Source organism: Scyliorhinus torazame, chromosome 19, assembly GCF_047496885.1.
Source record: "Scyliorhinus torazame isolate Kashiwa2021f chromosome 19, sScyTor2.1, whole genome shotgun sequence".
Taxonomy (NCBI): Eukaryota; Metazoa; Chordata; class Chondrichthyes; order Carcharhiniformes; family Scyliorhinidae; genus Scyliorhinus; species Scyliorhinus torazame.
The window spans coordinates 23,724,990-23,747,459 of NC_092725.1; the positions used below are offsets into that span (position 1 = coordinate 23,724,990).

Genomic DNA, 22,470 nt, shown 5'->3' on the forward strand with positions numbered 1-22,470 from the left:
CCTATCACTGTAACCTCCTCCAATCTCTACAACCCATCCCTATCACTGTAACCTCCTCCAATCTCTACAACCCATCCTTATTACTGTAACCTCCTCCAATCCCTACACCCATCCCTATCACTGTAACCTCCTCCAATCTCTACAACCCATCCCTATCACTGTAACCTCCTCCAATCCCTACAACCCATCCCTATCACTGTAACCTCCTCCAATCTCTACAACCCATCTCTATCACTGTAACCTCCTCCAATCTCTACAACCCATCCCTATTACTGTAACCTCCTCCAGCCGCTACAAACCTCCCTATTACTGTAACCTCCTCCAATCCCTACAGCCCATCCCTATCACTGTAACCTCCTCCAATCGCTACAACCCATCCCTATTACTGTAACCTCCTCCAGCCGCTACAAACCTCCCTATCACTGTAACCTCCTCCAATCCTTACAACCCATCCCTATTACTGTAACCTCCTCCAATCGCTACAACCCATCCCTATCGCTGTAACCTCCTCCAATCCCTACAACCCATCCCTATCACTGTAACCTCCTCCAATCTCTACAACCCATCCCTATCACTGTAACCTCCTCCAATCCCTACAGCCCATCCCTATCACTGTAACCTCCTCCAATCCCTACAACCCATCCCTATCACTGTAGCCTCCTCCAATCCCTACAGCCCATCCTTATTACTGTAACCTCCTCCAATCCCTACAACCCATCCCTATCACTGTAACCTCCTCCAATCTCTACAACCCATCCCTATCACTGTAACCTCCTCCAATCCCTACAGCCCATCCCTATCGCTGTAACCTCCTCCAATCCCTACAACCCATCCCTATCACTGTAGCCTCCTCCAATCCCTACAGCCCATCCTTATTACTGTAACCTCCTACAGCCCATCCCTATCACTGTAACCTCCTCCAATCGCTACAACCCATCCCTATCACTGTAGCCTCCTCCAGCCGCTACAAACATCCCTATCACTGTAATCTCCTCCAATCTCTACAACCCATCCCCATCTCTGTAACCTCCTCCAATCCCTACAACCCATCCCTATCACTGTAACCTCCTCCAATCTCTACAACCCATCCCTATCACTGTAGCCTCCTCCAATCCCTACAGCCCATCCTTATTACTGTAACCTCCTCCAATCCCTACAACCCATCCCTATCACTGTAGCCTCCTCCAATCCCTACAGCCCATCCTTATTACTGTAACCTCCTACAGCCCATCCCTATCACTGTAACCTCCTCCAATTCCTACAGCCCATCCCTATCACTGTAACCTCCTCCAATCCCTACAACCCATCCCTATCACTGTAACCTCCTACAGCCCCTACAGCCCATCCCTATCACTGTAACCACCTCCAATCCCTACAACCCATCCCTATTACTGTAACCTCCCCCAATCTCTACAACCCATCCCTATCACTGTAACCTCCTCCAATCGCTACAACCCATCCCTATCACTGTAACCTCCTCCAATCCCTACAACCCATCCCTATCACTGTAACCTCCCCCAATCTCTACAACCCATCCCTATCACTGTAACCTCCTCCAGCTGCTACAAACCTCCCTATCACTGTAACCTCCTCCAATCTCTACAACCCATCCCGATCTCTGTAACCTCCTCCAATCCCTACAACCCATCCCTATCACTGTAACCTCCTCCAATCTCTACAACCCATCCCTATCGCTGTAACCTCCTCCAATCCCTACAACCCATCCCTATCACTGTAACCTCCCCCAATCTCTACAACCCATCCCTATCGCTGTAACCTCCTCCAATCCCTACAACCCATCCCTATCACTGTAACCTCCTCCAATCTCTACAACCCATCCCTATCTCTGTAGCCTCCTCCAGCCGCTACAAACATCCCTATCACTGTAATCTCCTCCAATCCCTACAACCCATCCCTATCACTGTAACCTCCTCCAATCCCTACAACCCATCCCTATCTCTGTAGCCTCCTCCAGCCGCTACAAACATCCCTATCACTGTAATCTCCTCCAATCTCTACAACCCATCCCTATCACTGTAACCACCTCCAATCCCTACAGCCCATCCCTATCACTGTAACCTCATCCAATCCCTACACCCATCCCTATCACTGTAACCTCCTCCAATCTCTACAACCCATCCCTATCACTGTAACCTCCTCCAATCCCTACAGCCCATCCCTATCACTGTAACCTCCTCCAATCCCTACATCCCATCCCTATTACTGTAACCTCCTCCAATCCCTACAACCCTTCCCTATCACTGTAACCTCCTCCAGCCGCTACAAACCTCCCTCTCGCTGTAATCTCCTCCAGACTCTACAATACTCCCTCAGTACTGACCCTCCAACAGTGCGGAGCTCCCTCATTACTGACCCTCTGACCGTGCGTCGCTCCCTCAGTACTGACCCTCCGACAGTGCGGAGCTCCCTCAGTACTGACCCTCCGACAGTACGCCGCTCCCTCAGTACTGACTCTCTGACAGGGCGATGCTCCCTCAGTACTGACCCTCTGACAGTGCAGCACTCCCTCAGTACTGACCCTCCGACCGTGCGACGCTCCCTCAGCACTGACCCTCCGACAGGGCGGAGCTCCGACAGCACTGACCCTCCGACAGTGCGGCACTCCCTCAGTACTGACCCTCTGACATTGCGGCGCTCCCTCAGTACTGACCCTCTGACATTGCGGCGCTCCCTCAGTACTGACCTTCCGACAGTGCGTTGCTCCCTCAGTACTGACCCTCCGACAGTGCGGCGCTCCCTCAGTATTGACCCTCCGACAGTGCGTCGCTCCCTCAGTACTGACCCTCCGACAGTGCGGCGCTCCCTCAGTACTGACCCTCCGACAGTGCGGTACTCCCTCATTACTGACCCTCTGACAGTGCGGCACTCCCTCAGTATTGACTCTCTGACAGTGCGGCGCTCCCTCAGTACTGACCCTCCGACAGTGCGGTACTCCCTCAGTACTGACCCTCTGACAGTGCGGCGATCCGTCAGCTCTGACCCTCTGACAGTGCGGCACTCCCTCAGTACTGACCCTCTGACAGTGCGGCACTCCCTCAGTACTGACCCTCTGACAGTGCAGCGCTCTCTCAGTACTGACCCTCCGACAGTGCGGCGCTCCGTCAGCCCTGACCCTCTGACAGTGTGGCACTCCCTCAGTACTTACCCTCTGACAGTGCGGCGCTCCCTCAGTACTGACCCTCTGACATTGCGGCACTCCCTCAGTACTGACCCTCTGACAGTGCGACACTCCCTCAGTACTGACCCTCTGACAGTGCGGCACTCTCTCAGTACTGGCCCTCTGACAGTGCGGCACTCCCTCAGCACTGACTCTCTGACAGTGCGGCGCTCCCTCAGCACTGACCCTCTGACAGTGCGGCGCTCCCTCAGTACTGACCCTCCTACAGTGCGGCACTCCCTCAGCACTAACCCTCCGACAGTGCGCTGCTCCCTCAGTACTGACCCTCCTACAGTGCAGTACTCTCTCCTAACTGACCCTCCGGCAGTGCGCTGCTCCCTCAGTACTGACCCTCCTACAGTGCAGTACTCTCTCAGCACTGACGCTCTGACAGTGCGGCGCTCCCTCAGCACTGACCCTCTGATAGGCTCCCTGGATTTATGGTCTGCAGTCCCTCCCGTGTGACCAGAAGCATAGTTGGCACTCTGGGCGGTTCTTGCGTTAGCGACAATCAGTAATAACCTTTTTTTCTGTCTGTCAGGCTACACAGTGAAGGAGGCCAGGAAAGACAACCAGCGTTTTTACGTCACGGGTGCACCCCGCTATGGCCATAAGGGACACGTATTCATTTTCTCCACAGGCACCCGCAGAGCTCTCAGTGACCAAGTTAATGGAGAACAGGTTTGAGATGGAATGAATGTTGAGATTATAATTCAATGGCCTCTTTGCGCCCGTTCTGGTGTGGGGATGAGGCTGTAGAATCTGACGGGAGACCTCGCGCCAGGTTTGCAATGCGCAAGAATCTTGTGAGATGTCCCGATCGGGATCTCACTCTCACTGGGCGTGATCCAGATTAGCACAGATTCACCAGCCGCACCTGGCTGACACGCGCCTGGAGACAGGTGCAGCCCAGTCGTGACGGCAGCTCGGCGTGTCTCCCAGGCTATTGGAGACCCCCGTTGATTGGGCATTGGGCAGGTGGCACCCAGACACCTTGGCACTGCCACATAGGCATCATAGCAGTGACACCCTGGCACTGTGATGGTGTCCAGTTGGCATTACCAGGTCGGCAAGGTCATTGCCAGGGGGCCCGGTTGGCATTACCAGGTTGGCGGGGCACTGCCAGGGTGCCAGATTGGCAAAGCCATTGCCAGGTTGGCAGGGGCATTTCCAGTGCCACACTCCCAGTTTCCATGTTGGCACTGCCAAGGATTGGGGCTTGGGAGGCCCATGCCCTCGAAAGGGCAGGTGAGGTGGCGTGTGAAGACCGGTGGGATGAAGGGAGGCTATGAAGGAGCCTAATAAAGGTTGGGGACGGTCCTTAAAGGGTTGGGTAAAAAGAGGGGTGGACGGGTCTGAAAGGTGTCCTCACTTGCAGTGGGGGGCAATGCCCATGTCTGCAGGGAGTGGCATTGCCATTGGATGGGATGGGCGACCCACAATTTCAATTAGAGATAGCAAAATGGCGGCGCGATCTCGGGGAAGCCGGCCTCCCCGGCGATTTCAGCTCTCCGTTGGCAGGCCTCTGACCAGGAAATGTTTCTGCTTCTGTCCGGCAGATCGGCTCCTATTTTGGATCGGAGCTGTGCCCAGTGGACCTGGACAGGGATGGCCAGACGGACCTGTTGCTGGTTGCTGCTCCGATGTACCACAGCCAACAGAATGGCGGGATTGTCTATGTTTACAGAATGGAGAGCAGGGTGAGTCTCTTTTTGAGGGAGCAGGTGGCGAGCCCCGGATATGTACTCGAATGTGGCCGTGTTGTTGGAGACAGGGTGCTGAGGAAGGAGGTTGACTAATTGACGCTGCACCCATTGCTAACAGGGGATATGGGGGGAGGGAGGAACTTGTTGATCGGAAGCAGAAAGTGCCCCCTCGCTTAACCCTGAAACAACCCATCCCCTCACCCACCCTCTTCACACCTCACTCCGACCCAGCCCCTCTCCCCACTCCCGTTGCTCCAGCATTGGCGGCCGTGCCTTCAGCTGTGTGGGGACCGCCCCTAAGCTCCAGAATTCCTTCCCTAAATCTCTCCCCACATCTGGAGGTGCACCCGAAAACAGAATATTCGGTCAGCTCTCCCCAACATCTGCTTCTGTGGTTCGGTATCACCTTCTGCCTGACTCGCGCTCCTTGAGATATCACGCAACAGCCCAGGGCAGCACGGTAGCATTGTGGATAGCACTGTGGCTTCACAGCTCCAGGGTCCCAGGTTCGATTCCCCGCTGGGTCACTGTCTGTGCGGAGTCTGCACGTCCTCCTCGTGTGTGCGTGGGTTTCCCCCCGGTGCTCCGGTTTCCTCCCACAGTCCAAAGACGTGCAGATTAGGTGGACTGGCCATGCTAAATTGCCCTTAGTGACCAAAAAAGGTGAGGATGGGTTATTGGGTTACAGGGATAGGGTGGAAGTGAGGGCTTAAGTGGGTCGGTGCAGACTCGATGGGCCAAATGTCCTCCTTGTACAACTACAGGGTAATTGTTATTGGGGACTTTAACTTTCCAAATATTGACTGGAAACGCTATAGTTCGAGTACTTTAGATGGGTCCATTTTTGTCCAATGTGTGCAGGAGGGTTTCCTGACACAGTATGTAGATAGGCCAACGAGAGGCAAGGCCATAATGGATTTGGTACTGGGTAATGAACCAGGACAGGTGTTAAATTTGTAGGTAGGTGAGCACTTTGGTGATAGTGACCACAATTCGATTACGTTTACTTTAGTGATGGAACGGGATAGGTATGTACTGCAGGGCAAGAGTTATATCTGGGGGAAAGGCAATTATGATGCGATGAGGCAAGACTTAGGATGCATCGGATGGCGAGGAAAACTGCAGGGGATGGGCACAATGGAAATGTGGAGCTTGTTCAAGGTACAGCTACTGCATGTCCTTAATAAGTATGTACCTGTCAGGCAGGGAGGAAGTGGTCAAGCAAGGGAACCGTGGTTTACTAAAGCAGTCGAAACACTTGTCAAGAGGAAGAAGGAGGCTTATGTAAAGATGGGACATGAAGGTTCAGTTAGGGCGCTCGAGAGTTAAGCTTTCTATAGATATGTTAGGAATAAAAGAATGACTAGGGTAAGAGTAGGGCCAGTCAAGGACAGTAGTGGGAAGTTGTGCGTGGAGTCCGATAGGAGAGGTGCTAAATTAATATTTTTCGTCAGTATTCACACAGGAAAAAGACAATGTTGTCGAGGAGAATACTGAGATTCAGGCTAATAGACTAGAAGGGCTTGAGGTTCATAAGGAGGAGGTGTTAGCAATTCTGGAAAGTGTGAAAATAGATAAGTCCCCTGGGCCGGATGGGATTTATCCTAGGATTCTCTGGGAAGCTAGGGAGGAGATTGCTGAGCCTTTGGCTTTGATCTTTAAGTCATCTTTGTCTACAGGAATAGTGCCAGAAGACTGGAGGATAGCAAATGTTGTCACCTTGTTCAAGAAGGGGAGTAGAGACAACCCCGGTAACTATAGACCAGTGAGCAAGGTCTTGGAACGGTTTATAAGAGATAGGATGTATAATCATCTGGAAAGGAATAACTTGATTAGAGATAGTCAACAGGGTTTTGTGAAGGGCAGGTCGTGCCTCACAAACCTTATTGAGTTCTTTGAGAAGGTGACCAAACAGGTGGATGAGGGTAAAGCAGTTGATGTGGTGTATATGGATTTCAGTAAAGCGTTTGATAAGGTTCCCCGTGGTAGGCTACTGCAGAAAATACGGAGGCATGGGATTCAGGGTGGTTTAGCAGTTTGGATCAGAAATTGGCGAGCTGGAAGAAGACAAAGGGTGGTGGTTGATGGGAAATGTTCAGACTGGAGTCCAGTTACTAGTGGTGTACCACAAGGATCTGTTTTGGGGCCACTGCTGTTTATCATTTTTATAAATGACCTGGAGGAGGGCGTGGAAGGATGGGTGAGTAAATTTGCAGATGACACTAAAGTCGGTGGAGTTGTGGACAGTGCGGAAGGATGTTACAAGTCACAGAGGGACATAGATAAGCTGCAGCGCTGGGCTGAGAGGTGGCAAATGGAGTTTAATGCAGAAAAGTGTGAGGTGATTCATTTTGGAAGGAATAACAGGAAAAAAGAGTACTGGGCTAATGGTAAGATTCTTCGCAGTGTGGATGAGCAGAGAGATCTCGGTGTCCATGAACATAGATCCCTGAAAGTTGCCACCCAGGTTGAGAGGGTTGTTAAGTAGGCGTACAGTGTGTTAGCTTTTATTGGTAGAGGGAATTGTCATAATATACACCAGTATATCATGGTGCAGACACACACTGATGGACACACAGTGGGACCAATCAACACACACAACAATCACCAGTGAGAGCACACGCACTATAAAGACAGGGGGCATCAGAGTTCCCGCTCATTCGAGTAGCAGCTAGCTAGGAGGACAGAGCTCACAGCCTGCAACACAGACATTCACCATGTGCTGAGTGCATCGACTGGTTAGGACAAGGCAAAGGTCTTTAGTTAAAGCTAGTATCGTATTAACCCACAGTCTGAGTATGTTTAAACAGTTAATGATTCAATAAAATAGTGTTGCACTATTTCAAGTGTTGGTGACCTGTATGTGATCCAGAACACCCAACACATCAGGATTGCGTTTTGGAGCCATGTCGTCACGTTGCAGCTGTACAAAACTCTGGTGCGGCCGCATTTGGAGTACTGCGTGCAATTCTGGTTGCCGCATTATAGGAAGGATGTGGAAGCATTGGAAAGGGTGCAGAGGAGATTTACCAGAATGTTGCCTGGCATAGAGGGAAGATCTTATGAGGGAAGGCTGAGGGACTTGAGGCTGTTTTCATTAGAGAGAAGAAGGTTAAGAGGTGACTTAATTGAGGCATACAAGATGATCAGAGGATTAGATAGGGTGGACAGTGAGAGCCACAGTCAGGGACCCGGGTTAGCACTGCTGCCTCAGAGTCAGGGACCTGGGTTAGCACTGCTGCTTCACAGCGCCAGGGACCCAGGTTAGCACTGCTGCCTCACAGCGCCAGGGACCCGGCTTAGCACTGCTGTCTCACAGCGCCAGGGACCCGGGTTAGCACTGCTGCCTCACAGCACCAGGGGCCCGGGTTAGCACTGCTGCCTCACAGTGCCAGGGACCCGGGTTAGCACTGCTGTCTCACAGCGCCAGTGACCCGGGTTAGCACTGCTGCCTCACAGTCAGGGACCCGGGTTAGCACTGCTGCCTCACAGCGCCAGGGACCCGGGTTAGCACTGCAGCCTCACAGTCAGTGACCCGGGTTAGCACTGCTGCCTCACAGCGCCAGGGACCCGGGTTAGCACTGCTGCCTCACAGCCAGGGACCCGGGTTAGAACTGCTACCTCACAGCGCCAGGGACCCGGGTTAGCACTGCTGCCTCACAGTCAGTGACCAGGGTTAGCACTGCTGCCTCACAGTGCCAGAGACACGGGTTAGCACTGCTGCCTCACAGTGCCAGGGACCCGGTTTAGCACTGCTGCCTCACAGTGCCAGGGACCCAGGTTAGCACTGCTGTCTCACAGTGCCAGGGACCCGGTTTAGCACTGCTGCCTCACAGCGCCAGGGACCCGGTTTAGCACTGCAGCCTCACAGTCAGTGACCCGGGTTAGCACTGCTGCCTCACAGCGCCAGGGACCCGGGTTAGCACTGCTGCCTCACAGCCAGGGACCCGGGTTAGAACTGCTACCTCACAGCGCCAGGGACCCGGGTTAGCACTGCTGCCTCACAGTCAGTGACCAGGGTTAGCACTGCTGCCTCACAGTGCCAGAGACACGGGTTAGCACTGCTGCCTCACAGTGCCAGGGACCCGGTTTAGCACTGCTGCCTCACAGTGCCAGGGACCCAGGTTAGCACTGCTGTCTCACAGTGCCAGGGACCCGGTTTAGCACTGCTGCCTCACAGCGCCAGGGACCCGGTTTAGCACTGCTGCCTCACAGCGCCAGGGACCCGGGTTAGCACTGCTGCCTCACAGTGCCAGAGACACGGGTTAGCACTGCTGCCTCACAGTGCCAGAGACACGGGTTAGCACTGCTGCCTCACAGTGCCAGGGACCCGGTTTAGCACTGCTGCCTCACAGTGCCAGGGACCCAGGTTAGCACTGCTGTCTCACAGTGCCAGGGACCCGGTTTAGCACTGCTGTCTCACAGCGCCAGCGACCCGGTTTAGCACTGCTGCCTCACAGTGCCAGGGACCCGGGTTAGCACTGCTGCCTCACAGTGTCAGGGACCCAGGTTAGCACTGCTGCCTCAGAGTCAGGGACCTGGGTTAGCACTGCTGCCTCACAGTCAGGGACCCGGTTTAGCACTGCTGCCTCACAGTGCCAGGGACCCGGGTTAGCACTGCTGCCTCACAGCGCCAGGGACCCGGTTTAGCACTGCTGCCTCACAGTGCCAGGGACCCGGTTTAGCACTGCTGTCTCACAGTGCCAGGTACCCAGGTTAGCACTGCTGTCTCACAGTCAGGGACCCGGGTTAGCACTGCCTCACAGTCAGGGACCCGGTTTAGCACTGCTGCCTCACAGTGCCAGGGACCCGGGTTAGCACTGCTGCCTCACAGTCAGGGACCCGGGTTAGCACTGCTGCCTCACAGAGCCAGGGACCCGGGTTAACGCTGCTGTCTCACAGAGCCAGGGACCCGGGTTAGCACTGCTGCCTCACAGAGCCAGGGACCCGGGTTAACGCTGCTGTCTCACAGAGCCAGGGACCCGGGTTAGCACTGCTGCCTCACAGAGCCAGGGACCCGGGTTAGCACTGCTGTCTCACAGAGCCAGGGACCCGAGTTAACACTGCTGCCTCACAGCGCCAGGGACCCGGGTTAGCACTGCTGCCTCACAGCGCCAGGGACCCGGGTTAGCACTGCTGCCTCACAGCGCCAGGGACCCGGGTTAGCACTGCTGCCTCACAGCACCAGGGCCCCGTGTTAGCACTGCTGCCTCACAGCGCCAGGGACCCGGGTTAGCACTGCTGTCTCACAGCGCCAGGGACCCGGGTTAGCACTGCTGCTTCACAGCGCCAGGGACCCGGATTAGCACTGCTGTCTCACAGTACAAGAGACCCGGGTTAGCACTGCTGTCTCACTTGCCATGTACCTGGGTTAGCACTGCTGCCTCACTGTGCTTTGGGAACCGGGTTAGCACTGCTGCCTCACAGTGCCAGGGACCCGGGTTAGCACTGCTGCCTCACTGCACCAGGGACCCGGGTTAGCACTTGTGATGAATGGTTACTGCCTTATCATCATGTAAGGTGATGTCCCCTTTAAGACCGCCTTGGAACCCTGGGGACTCCGCCTCTGGCTCCGCCCATCTGTGAGCCATACATAAAGGGCTGCCTCAAGGGCCTAAAACCAGAGACGCTCAATCTGGAAGAACGAACGCCGGAGGCGAAGGAAATTTTTTAATATTGGCTGCGGTGCTTCGAGGCCTACCTGGACTCCTCAGAGACTCCCATCCTGGGGCCACGCAAGCTGCGTCTACTCCACGCCCGGGTGAGTCACAGAATCTCCGCCACGCTCGAAAAGGCGACGACTTATGATGAGGCGGTCGAGTTACTCCGCAAGCGGTTTGTCAAACCCGTCAATGAGGTGCACGCCCGGCATCTGCTCTCTACCTGCCGGCAGCGCTCGGGGGAATCGCTCGACGAGTTTGTTGAAAAACTCACCGCGCTTGCCAGGGACTGTGACCATCAGGATGTGACAGGGGAAGTCCATATGAACCTGCACATCAGGGACGCTTTCGTGTCCGGCGTCCGCTCGACCTACATCCGGCAGCGGCTGCTCGAAAACGGGGCAAACGGCCTCCAGGAGACGCTAACGCTCGCCTCCTCGCTGGCGGTGGCCCGACATAACTTGGGTACGTACCCCGCGGACTCTGCCAGCCCCCCCCCGGACTTCCTCAGACTCAGCCGTATTACAGGCCTGCGCCACGCGGAGACCTGCTCACCATGGGGGCACACCATGCTACTTCTGCGGGCACCCACTCCAGCACCCAGCCCACGCTGCCCAGCCCGCTCCGCGATCTGCAGCGATTGCGGGAACGGCACTTTGCGAGGGTCTGCCTGGCCAGACCCAGGGGCCAGAAAAACAAAGAACAGCCGGCCCGAAAATCAGGCTCTCGGGCCCGCAGGCCTCACACTGATGCTGCGCACCGACCCGACCTCTATAACACACCCCCTTCCGGCCCTACCACCCGTTGGTGTGCCCCTACCATGCGCCCCCCCCTTGCGCCCCTCCCCCTTTACACACCCGGCCGGCGCTGGCACCGCTACCCCCGGCCCTGCCTAGTTCACTGTGCTCCCGGATGTGCCCTCAACCGGGACGTCCGTGCCCGTCGCACCACCGCCCGAATTGAGGACGTCGAGGAGGACGATCCGGCCACCGAGACGGATGGACCTATGATGGCACTTCACCCCCGCCGGACTCCTTTTTAAACAGGGGGTAAATGTCAGCTCTCGTCTCTAGCTCCAGCATAGTTATTAGTCTAATAAAGCCTTCTTTACAGTTTAATCTCTAAGCGTCATTATTGAGGGTACCTCAGCACTGCTGTCTCACAGAGCCAGGGACCCGGGTTAGCACTGCTGCTCCACAGCTCCAGGGACCTCGGTTAGCACTGCTGCCTCAGCGCCATGGACCCGGGTTAGCACTGCTGCCTCACAACGCCAGGGACCCGGGTTAGCACTGCTGCCTCACAGCGCCAGGGACCCGGGTTAGCTCTGCTGCCTCACAGAGCCAGGGACCCGGATTAGCTCTGCTGCCTCACAGAGCCAGGGACCCGAGTTAGCACTGCTGCCTCACAGAGCCAGGGACCCGAGTTAGCACTGCTGCCTCACAGCGCCAGGGATCCGGGTTAGCACTGCTGCCTCACAGCGCCAGGGACCCTGGTTGGCACTGCTGCCTCACAGCGGCAGGGACCCGGGTTAGCACTGCTGTCTCACAGCGCCAGGGACCCGGGTTAGCACTGCTGTCTCACAGCGCCAGGGACCCGGGTTAGCACTGCTGTCTCACAGCGCCAGGGAACCGGGTTAGCACTGCTGCCTCAGTGCCAGGGACCCAGGTTAGCACTGCTGCCTCACAGCGCCAGGGACCCGGGTTAGCACTGCTGCCTCACAGCGCCAGGGACCCGGGTTAGCACTGCTGTCTTACTAGCCATGTACCTGGGTTAGCACTGCTGCCTCACTGTGCTATGGGAACCGGGTTAGCACTGCTGCCTCACAGTGCCAGGGACCCGGGTTAGCACTGCTGCCTCACTGCACCAGGGACCCGGGTTAGCACTTGTGATGAATGGTTACTGCCTTATCATCATGTAAGGTGATGTCCCCTTTAAGACCGCCTTGGAACCCTGGGGACTCCGCCTCTGGCTCCGCCCATCTGTGAGCCATACATAAAGGCCTGCCTCATGGTCTGTATAGCAGTCAGCTCTCGTCCAAATCTGTAGCATAGTTATTAGTCTAATAAAGGCTTCTTTACAGTTTAATCTCTAAACGTCATTATTGAGGGTACCTCAATTTATTAGACTAAACTAGATTCAGGATGGACGCAGGCCTAAAACCAGAGAAGCTCAATCTGGAAGCACGAACGCCGGAGGCAAAGGAAATTTTTAAATACTGGCTGCGGTGCTTCGAGGCCTACCTGGACTCCGCAGAGACTCCCATCCTGGGGCCACGCAAGCTGCGTCTACTCCACGCCCGGGTGAGTCACAGAATCTCCGCCACGCTCGAAAAGGCAACGACTTATGATGAGGCGGTCGAGTTACTCCGCAAGAGGTTTGTCAAACCCGTCAATGAGGTGCACGCCCGGCACCTGCTCTCTACCTGCCGGCAGCGCTCGGGGGAATCGCTCGACGGGTTTTTGAGAAACTCACCGCGCTTGCCAGGGACTGTGACCATCAGGATGTGACAGGGGAAGTCCATATGAACCTGCATATCAGAGACGCTTTCGTGTCCGGCGTCCGCTCGACCTACATCCGGCAGCGGCTGCTCGAAAACGGGGCAAACGGCCTCCAGGAGACGCTAACGCTCGCCTCCTCGCTGGAGGTGGCCCGACATAACTTGGGTACGTACCCCGCGGACTCTGCCAGCCCCCCCCGCACTTCCTCAGACTCACCCGGATTACAGGCCTGCGCCACGCGGTGACCTGCTCACCATGGGGGCACACCATGCTACTTCTGCGGGCAGGGCCAGCATCCACACCCACGCTGCCCAGCCCGCTCCGCGATCTGCAGCGACTGCGGGAAGAAAGGGCACTTTGCGAGGGTCTGCCTGGCCAGACCCAGGGGCCAGAAAAACAAAGAACAGCCGGCCCAAAAGTCAGGCTCTCAGGCCCACAGGCCTCGCAATGCTGCTGCGCACCGACCCGACATGCCCCCTATAACACCCCCCCTTCCGGCCCTACCACCCGTTGGTGAGCCCCTACCATGCGCAACCCCCTTGCACCCCTCCCCCCTTTACACACCCGGCTGGCGCCGGCACCGCTACCCCCGGCCCTGCCTAGTTCCTCTGCCCCGACCTGGACCGAAGCTCCGACCACTGTGCTCCCGGATGTGCCCTCAACCGGGACGTCCGTGCCCGTCGCACCACCGCCCGAATTGAGGAGGACGATCCGGCCACCGAGACGGATGGACCTATGATGGCACTTCACCCCCGCCGGACTCTATTTTAAACAGGGGTGAATGTGATGAATGGTTACTGCCTTATCATCATGTAAGGTGATGTCCCCTTTAAGACCGGGCTTGGAACCCTGGGGACTCCGCCTCTGGCACCGCCCGTCTGTGAGCCATACATAAAGGCCTGCCTCATGGTCTGTGTAACAGTCAGCTCTCGTCTCTAGCTGTAGTATAGTTATTAGTCTAATAAAGCCTTCTTTACAGTTTAATCTCTAAGCGTCATTATTGAGGGTACCTCAGCACTGCTGCCTCACAGCGCCAGGGACCCGGGTTAGCACTGCTGTCTCACAGTGCCAGGGAGCCGGGTTAGCACTGCTGTCTCACAGCGCCAGGGACCCGGGTTAGCACTGCTGTCTCACAGCGCCAGGGACCCGGGTTAGCACTACTGGCTCACAGTGCCAGGGACCTGGGTTAGCACTGCTGCCTCACAGCGCCAGGGACCCGGGTTAGCACTGCTGTCTCACAGCACCAGGGACCCGGGTTAGCACTGCTGTCTCACAGTGCCAGGGACCCGGGTTAGCACTGCTGTCTCACAGCGCCAGGGACCCGGGTTAGCACTGCTGTCTCACAGTGCCAGGGACCCGGGTTAGCACTGCTGTCTCACAGCGCCAGGGACCCGGGTTAGCACTGCTGCCTCACAGCGCCAGGGACCCGGGTTAGCACTGCTGCCTCACAGAGCCAGGGACCGGGGTTAGCACTGCTGTCTCACGGTGCCAGGGATCCGGGTTAGCACTGCTGTCTCACAGTGCCAGGGACCCGGGTTAGCACTGCTGTCTCACAGAGCCAGGGACCCGGGTTAGCACTGCTGTCTCACAGCGCCAGGGACCCGGGTTAGCACTGCTGCTTCACAGCGCCAGTGACCCGGGTTAGCACTGCTGTCTCACAGCGCCAGGGACCCGGGTTAGCACTGCTGCTTCACAGCGCCAGTGACCCGGGTTAGCACTGCTGTCTCACAGCGGCAGGGACCCGGGTTAGCACTGCTGCTTCACAACGCCAGTGACCCGGGTTAGCACTGCTGCCTCACAGCAGGGAGGGAAAGAGTTGGGGAGGGATGGGAAGAGTTGGGAAGGGATGGGAAGAGTTGGGAAGGGACGGGAAGAGTTGGGGAGGGACGGGAAGAGTTGGGGAGGGACGGGAAGAGTTGGGGAGGGACGGGAAGAGTTGGGGAGGGACGGGAAGAGTTGGGGAGGGACGGGAAGAGTTGGGGAGGGACGGGAAGAGTTGGGGAGGGACGGGAAGAGTTGGGGAGGGACGGGAAGAGTTGGGGAGGGACGGGAAGAGTTGGGGAGGGACGGGAAGAGTTGGGGAGGGAAGGGAAGAGTTGGGGAGGGACGGGAAGAGTTGGGGAGGGACGGGAAGAGTTGGGGAGGGACGGGAAGAGTTGGGGAGGGACGGGAAGAGTTGGGGAGGGACGGGAAGAGTTGGGGAGGGAAATGAAGAGTTGTGGATGGGGGGTAAGAGTTTGGGATGGGATGGGGAAGGTTGGTGTGGGCATAGAGGGGATGTGAAGTGTGAGCACATCAAGAATGACCTTACCACTTATTTCCACCTCTGACCTCTCTCCAATGTCACCCCCACCTTCCATCCATCCCTCTGTAACCCACCAACCCCACACCACAATTCAGGGCACCGTGAGACGGGTCAGCTTTCTGTTGGGAGTTCGGGGCGAGGCCTTTGGTCGGTTTGGAACAGCTATCGCCGAGGTGACGGACCTCAACGGGGATGGGCTGACAGATGTAGCCATTGGAGCACCCTTGGAGGACGCACACCAAGGGGCCGTCTATATTTACCACGGAGCACAAGACCGCATCAAACCAACACACAGCCAGGTTAGTTTGAACACCACTCTCACTTTCTATCTCTCTCTCTCTCTGATTTTCCCTTTCTCATATGATGACTCCCTGGTCACTCTCTGCCTCTTTCTTTCTCTCACATACTCTCTCACATTCTCCCTCTCTCTCTCTCACACACTGACTCCCTGGTCTCTCTCTCTCTCTCTCTCTCACTGACTCCCTGGTCTCTCTCTCTCTCTCACTCTCACTGACTCCCTGGTCTCTCTCTCTCTCTCACACACTGACTCCCTGGTCTCTCTCTCTCTCTCTCTCTCACTGACTCCCTGGTCTCTCTCTCTCTCTCACTCTCACTGACTCCCTGGTCTCTCTCTCTCACTCTCACTGACTCCCTGGTCTCTCTCTCTCTCACACTGACTCCCTGGTCTCTCTCTCTCTCTCTCTCTCACACTGACTCCCTGGTCTCTCTCTCTCTCTCTCTCTCACACTGACTCCCTGGTCTCTCTCTCTCTCTCTCTCTCACACTGACTCCCTGGTCTCTCTCTCTCTCTCTCTCACACACTGACTCCCTGGTCTCTCTCTCTCTCTCTCTCTCACTGACTCCCTGGTCTCTCTCTCTCTCTCTCTCTCACTGACTCCCTGGTCTCTCTCTCTCTCTCTCTCTCACACTGACTCCCTGGTCTCTCTCTCTCTCTCTCTCTCTCTCACTGACTCCCTGGTCTCTCTCTCTCTCTCTCTCTCACACTGACTCCCTGGTCTCTCTCTCTCTCTCTCTCTCACACTGACTCCCTGGTCTCTCTCTCTCTCTCTCTCTCACACTGACTCCCTGGTCTCTCTCTCTCTCTCTCTCTCACACTGACTCCCTGGTCTCTCTCTCTCTCTCTCTCACACACTGACTCCCTGGTCTCTCTCTCTCTCTCTCTCTCACTGACTCCCTGGTCTCTCTCTCTCTCTCTCTCTCACACTGACTCCCTGGTCTCTCTCTCTCTCACACTGACTCCCTGGTCTCTCTCTCTCTCACACACACTGACTCCCTGGTCTCTCTCTCTCTCTCTCTCTCACTGACTCCCTGGTCTCTCTCTCTCTCTCTCTCTCACTGACTCCCTGGTCTCTCTCTCTCTCTCTCTCTCACTGACTCCCTGGTCTCTCTCTCTCTCTCTCTCTCACTGACTCCCTGGTCTCTCTCTCTCTCTCTCTCTCACTGACTCCCTGGTCTCTCTCTCTCTCTCTCTCTCACTGACTCCCTGGTCTCTCTCTCTCTCTCACACTGACTCCCTGGTCTCTCTCTCGCTCTCTCTCTCACTGACTCCCTGGTCTCTCTCTCTCTCTCTCTCTCACTGACTCCCTGGTCTCTCTCTCTCTCTCTCAGTGACTCCCTGGTCTCTCTCTCTCTCTCTCTCTCTCACACACTGACTCCCTGGTCTCTCTCTCTCTCTCTCTCTCACTGACTCCCTGGTCTCTCTCTCTCTCTCTCTCTCTCACTGACTCCCTGGTCTCTCTCTCTCTCTCTCTCTCACTGACTCCCTGGTCTCTCTCTCTCTCTCTCTCTCACTGACTCCCTGGTCTCTCTCTCTCTCTCTCTCTCACTGACTCCCTGGTCTCTCTCTCTCTCTCACACTGACTCCCTGGTCTCTCTCTCTCTCTCTCTCTCACTGACTCTCTCTCTCACTGACTCCCTGGTCTCTCTCTCTCTCTCTCTCTCACTGACTCCCTGGTCTCTCTCTCTCTCTCTCTCTCAGTGACTCCCTGGTCTCTCTCTCTCTCTCTCTCTCTCACACACTGACTCCCTGGTCTCTCTCTCTCTCTCTCACACTGACTCCCTGGTCTCTCTCTCTCACTGACTCCCTGGTCTCTCTCTCTCTCTCTCTCTCACACTGACTCCCTGGTCTCTCTCTCTCTCTCTCTCACACTGACTCCCTGGTCTCTCTCTCTCTCTCTCTCTCACACTGACTCCCTGGTCTCTCTCTCTCTCTCTCACTGACTCCCTGGTCTCTCTCTCTCTCTCTCTCACAGTGACTCCCTGGTCTCTCTCTCTCTCTCTCTCTCTCACACTGACTCCCTGGTCTCTCTCTCTCTCTCTCTCTCACTGACTCCCTGGTCTCTCTCTCTCTCTCACTGACTCCCTGGTCTCTCTCTCTCTCTCTCTCTCTCTCACACACTGACTCCCTGGTCTCTCTCTCTCTCTCTCTCTCACTGACTCCCTGGTCTCTCTCTCTCTCTCTCTCTCTCTCACACACTGACTCCCTGGTCTCTCTCTCTCTCTCTCACACACTGACTCCCTGGTCTCTCTCTCTCTCTCTCTCTCTCTCACACACTGACCCCCTGGTCTCTCTCTCTCTCTCTCTCACACACTGACTCCCTGGTCTCTCTCTCTCTCTCTCACACACTGACTCCCTGGTCTCTCTCTCTCTCTCTCACACACTGACTCCCTGGTCTCTCTCTCTCTCTCTCTCACACTGACTCCCTGGTCTCTCTCTCTCTCTCTCTCACACACTGACTCCCTGGTCTCTCTCTCTCTCTCTCACACACTGACTCCCTGGTCTCTCTCTCTCTCTCTCTCACACTGACTCCCTGGTCTCTCTCTCTCTCTCTCTCACACACGCACTGACTCCCTGGTCTCTCTCTCTCTCTCTCTCACACACTGACTCCCTGGTCTCTCTCTCTCTCTCTCTCACACACTGACTCCCTGGTCTCTCTCTCTCTCTCTCTCACACACTGACTCCCTGGTCTCTCTCTCTCTCTCTCTCACACTGACTCCCTGGTCTCTCTCTCTCTCTCTCTCTCTCTCACACACTGACTCCCTGGTCTCTCTCTCTCTCTCTCTCACACACTGACTCCCTGGTCTCTCTCTCTCTCTCTCTCACACTGACTCCCTGGTCTCTCTCTCTCTCTCTCTCTCACACTGACTCCCTGGTCTCTCTCTCTCTCTCTCTCACACTGACTCCCTGGTCTCTCTCTCTCTCTCTCTCTCTCACTGACTCCCTGGTCTCTCTCTCTCTCTCTCACACTGACTCTCTGGTCTCTCTCTCTCTCTCTCACACACTGACTCCCTGGTCTCTCTCTCTCTCACACTGACTCCCTGGTCTCTCTCTCTCTCTCTCTCTCACACTGACCCCCTGGTCTCTCTCTCTCTCACACTGACTCCCTGGTCTCTCTCTCTCTCTCTCTCTCACTGACTCCCTGGTCTCTCTCTCTCTCTCTCTCTCTCTCACGCTGACTCCCTGGTCTCTCTCTCTCTCTCTCACTCTCACACACTGACTCCCTGGTCTCTCTCTCTCTCTCTCTCTCTCACACACTGACTCCCTGGTCTCTCTCTCTCTGTCTCTCTCACACACTGACTCCCTGGTCTCTCTCTCTCTCTCTCTCTCACACACTGACTCCCTGGTCTCTCTCTCTCTCTCTCACACACTGACTCCCTGGTCTCTCTCTCTCTCTCTCACACTGACTCCCTGGTCTCTCTCTCTCTGTCTCTCTCACACACTGACTCCCTGGTCTCTCTCTCTCTCTCTCTCTCTCACACTGACTCCCTGGTCTCTCTCTCTCACACACTGACTCCCTGGTCTCTCTCTCTCTCTCTCACACTGACTCCCTGGTCTCTCTCTCTCTCTCTCTCTCACACTGACTCCCTGGTCTCTCTCTCTCTCTCTCTCACACTGACTCCCTGGTCTCTCTCTCTCTCTCACACTGACTCTCTGGTCTCTCTCTCTCTCTCTCACACACTGACTCCCTGGTCTCTCTCTCTCTCTCTCTCTCACACTGACCCCCTGGTCTCTCTCTCTCTCACACTGACTCCCTGGTCTCTCTCTCTCTCTCTCTCTCACTGACTCCCTGGTCTCTCTCTCTCTCTCTCTCTCACGCTGACTCCCTGGTCTCTCTCTCTCACACACTGACTCCCTGGTCTCTCTCTCTCTCTCTCTCTCACTGACTCCCTGGTCTCTCTCTCTCTCTCTCTCTCACACACACTGACTCCCTGGTCTCTCTCTCTCTCTCTCACACACTGACTCCCTGGTCTCTCTCTCTCTCTCTCACACTGACTCCCTGGTCTCTCTCTCTCTGTCTCTCTCACACACTGACTCCCTGGTCTCTCTCTCTCTCTCTCTCTCACACACTGACTCCCTGGTCTCTCTCTCTCACACACTGACTCCCTGGTCTCTCTCTCTCTCTCTCTCTCACACTGACTCCCTGGTCTCTCTCTCTCTCTCTCTCTCTCTCTCACTGACTCCCTGGTCTCTCTCTCTCTCTCTCACACTGACTCCCTGGTCTCTCTCTCTCTCTCTCTCACTGACTCCCTGGTCTCTCTCTCTCTCTCTCTCTCTCTCACACTGACTCCCTGGTCTCTCTCTCTCTCTCTCTCACACTGACTCTCTGGTCTCTCTCTCTCTCTCTCACACTGACCCCCTGGTCTCTCTCTCTCTCACACTGACTCCCTGGTCTCTCTCTCTCTCTCTCTCTCTCACTGACTCCCTGGTCTCTCTCTCTCTCTCACGCTGACTCCCTGGTCTCTCTCTCTCACACACTGACTCCCTGGTCTCTCTCTCTCTCTCTCTCTCTCTCACACTGACTCCCTGGTCTCTCTCTCTCTCTCTCACACTGACTCCCTGGTCTCTCTCTCTCTCTCACACTGACTCCCTGGTCTCTCTCTCTCTCTCTCTCTCTCACACTGACTCCCTGGTCTCTCTCTCTCTCTCTCACACTGACTCCCTGGTCTCTCTCTCTCTCTCTCTCTCACACACTGACTCCCTGGTCTCTCTCTCTCTCTCACACACACTGACCCCCTGGTCTCTCTCTCTCTCTCTCACACACTGACTCCCTGGTCTCTCTCTCTCTCTCTCTATCTCTCTCACTAACTCCCTGGTCTCTCTCTCTCTCACACTGACTCCCTGGTCTCTCTCTCTCTCTCACACACACTGACTCCCTGGTCTCTCTCTCTCTCTCTCTATCTCTCTCACTAACTCCCTGGTCTCTCTCTCTCTCTCTCTCACACTGACTCCCTGGTCTCTCTCTCTCTCTCACACACACTAACTCCCTGGTCTCTCTCTCTCACACACTGACTCCCTGGTCTCTCACACTGACTCCCTGGTCTCTCTCTCTCTCTCTCACACTGACTCCCTGGTCTCTCTCTCTCTCTCTCACACACACTGACTCCCTGGTCTCTCTCTCTCTCTCTCTCTCTCACACTGACTCCCTGGTCTCTCTCTCTCTCTCACACTGACTCCCTGCTCTCTCTCTCTCTCTCTCTCTCACTGACTCCCTGGTCTCTCTCTCTCTCTCACACACTGACTCCCTGGTCTCTCTCTCTCTCTCTCTCACACTGACTCCCTGGTCTCTCTCTCTCTCTCTCTCACACTGACTCCCTGCTCTCTCTCTCTCTCTCTCTCTCACTGACTCCCTGGTCTCTCTCTCTCTCTCTCTCTCTCACACTGACTCCCTGCTCTCTCTCTCTCTCTCTCTCTCTCACTGACTCCCTGGTCTCTCTCTCTCTCTCTCTCTCTCACTGACTCCCTGGTCTCTCTCTCTCTCTCTCTCACACTGACTCCCTGGTCTCTCTCTCTCTCTCTCTCTCACACTGACTCCCTGGTCTCTCTCTCTCTCTCTCTCACACTGACTCCCTGGTCTCTCTCTCTCTCTCTCTCTCTCACTGACTCCCTGGTCTCTCTCTCTCTCTCTCACACTGACTCTCTGGTCTCTCTCTCTCTCTCTCACACACTGACTCCCTGGTCTCTCTCTCTCTCACACTGACTCCCTGGTCTCTCTCTCTCTCTCTCTCTCTCTCACACTGACCCCCTGGTCTCTCTCTCTCTCACACTGACTCCCTGGTCTCTCTCTCTCTCTCTCTCTCACTGACTCCCTGGTCTCTCTCTCTCTCTCTCTCTCTCACGCTGACTCCCTGGTCTCTCTCTCTCTCTCTCACTCTCACACACTGACTCCCTGGTCTCTCTCTCTCTCTCTCTCTCTCACACACTGACTCCCTGGTCTCTCTCTCTCTGTCTCTCTCACACACTGACTCCCTGGTCTCTCTCTCTCTCTCTCTCTCACACACTGACTCCCTGGTCTCTCTCTCTCTCTCTCACACACTGACTCCCTGGTCTCTCTCTCTCTCTCTCACACTGACTCCCTGGTCTCTCTCTCTCTGTCTCTCTCACACACTGACTCCCTGGTCTCTCTCTCTCTCTCTCTCTCTCACACTGACTCCCTGGTCTCTCTCTCTCACACACTGACTCCCTGGTCTCTCTCTCTCTCTCTCACACTGACTCCCTGGTCTCTCTCTCTCTCTCTCTCTCACACTGACTCCCTGGTCTCTCTCTCTCTCTCTCACACTGACTCCCTGGTCTCTCTCTCTCTCTCACACTGACTCTCTGGTCTCTCTCTCTCTCTCTCTCACACTGACTCCCTGGTCTCTCTCTCTCTCTCTCCACACTGACTCCCTGGTCTCTCTCTCTCTCACACTGACTCCCTGGTCTCTCTCTCTCTCTCTCTCTCACTGACTCCCTGGTCTCTCTCTCTCTCTCTCTCTCACGCTGACTCCCTGGTCTCTCTCTCTCACACACTGACTCCCTGGTCTCTCTCTCTCTCTCTCTCTCACTGACTCCCTGGTCTCTCTCTCTCTCTCTCTCTCTCACACACTGACTCCCTGGTCTCTCTCTCTCTCTCTCACACACTGACTCCCTGGTCTCTCTCTCTCTCTCTCACACTGACTCCCTGGTCTCTCTCTCTCTGTCTCTCTCACACACTGACTCCCTGGTCTCTCTCTCTCTCTCTCTCTCACACACTGACTCCCTGGTCTCTCTCTCTCACACACTGACTCCCTGGTCTCTCTCTCTCTCTCTCTCACACTGACTCCCTGGTCTCTCTCTCTCTCTCTC

At 55.8% G+C, this 22,470-nt stretch overlaps 1 protein-coding gene across 1 annotated transcript in view; it reads left to right on the top strand.

The window, feature by feature from the left end:
- Window positions 1-22,470, top strand: part of LOC140396640 (integrin alpha-M-like) — a 283,291-nt gene that overhangs the window by 178,167 nt on the left and 82,654 nt on the right. The window contains exons 12-14 of the mRNA XM_072485434.1: window positions 3,720-3,859; window positions 4,738-4,878; window positions 15,443-15,650. Of these exons, the coding sequence (XP_072341535.1) occupies window positions 3,720-3,859; window positions 4,738-4,878; window positions 15,443-15,650 (489 nt within the window). The remainder of the gene's footprint in view (window positions 1-3,719; window positions 3,860-4,737; window positions 4,879-15,442; window positions 15,651-22,470) is intronic.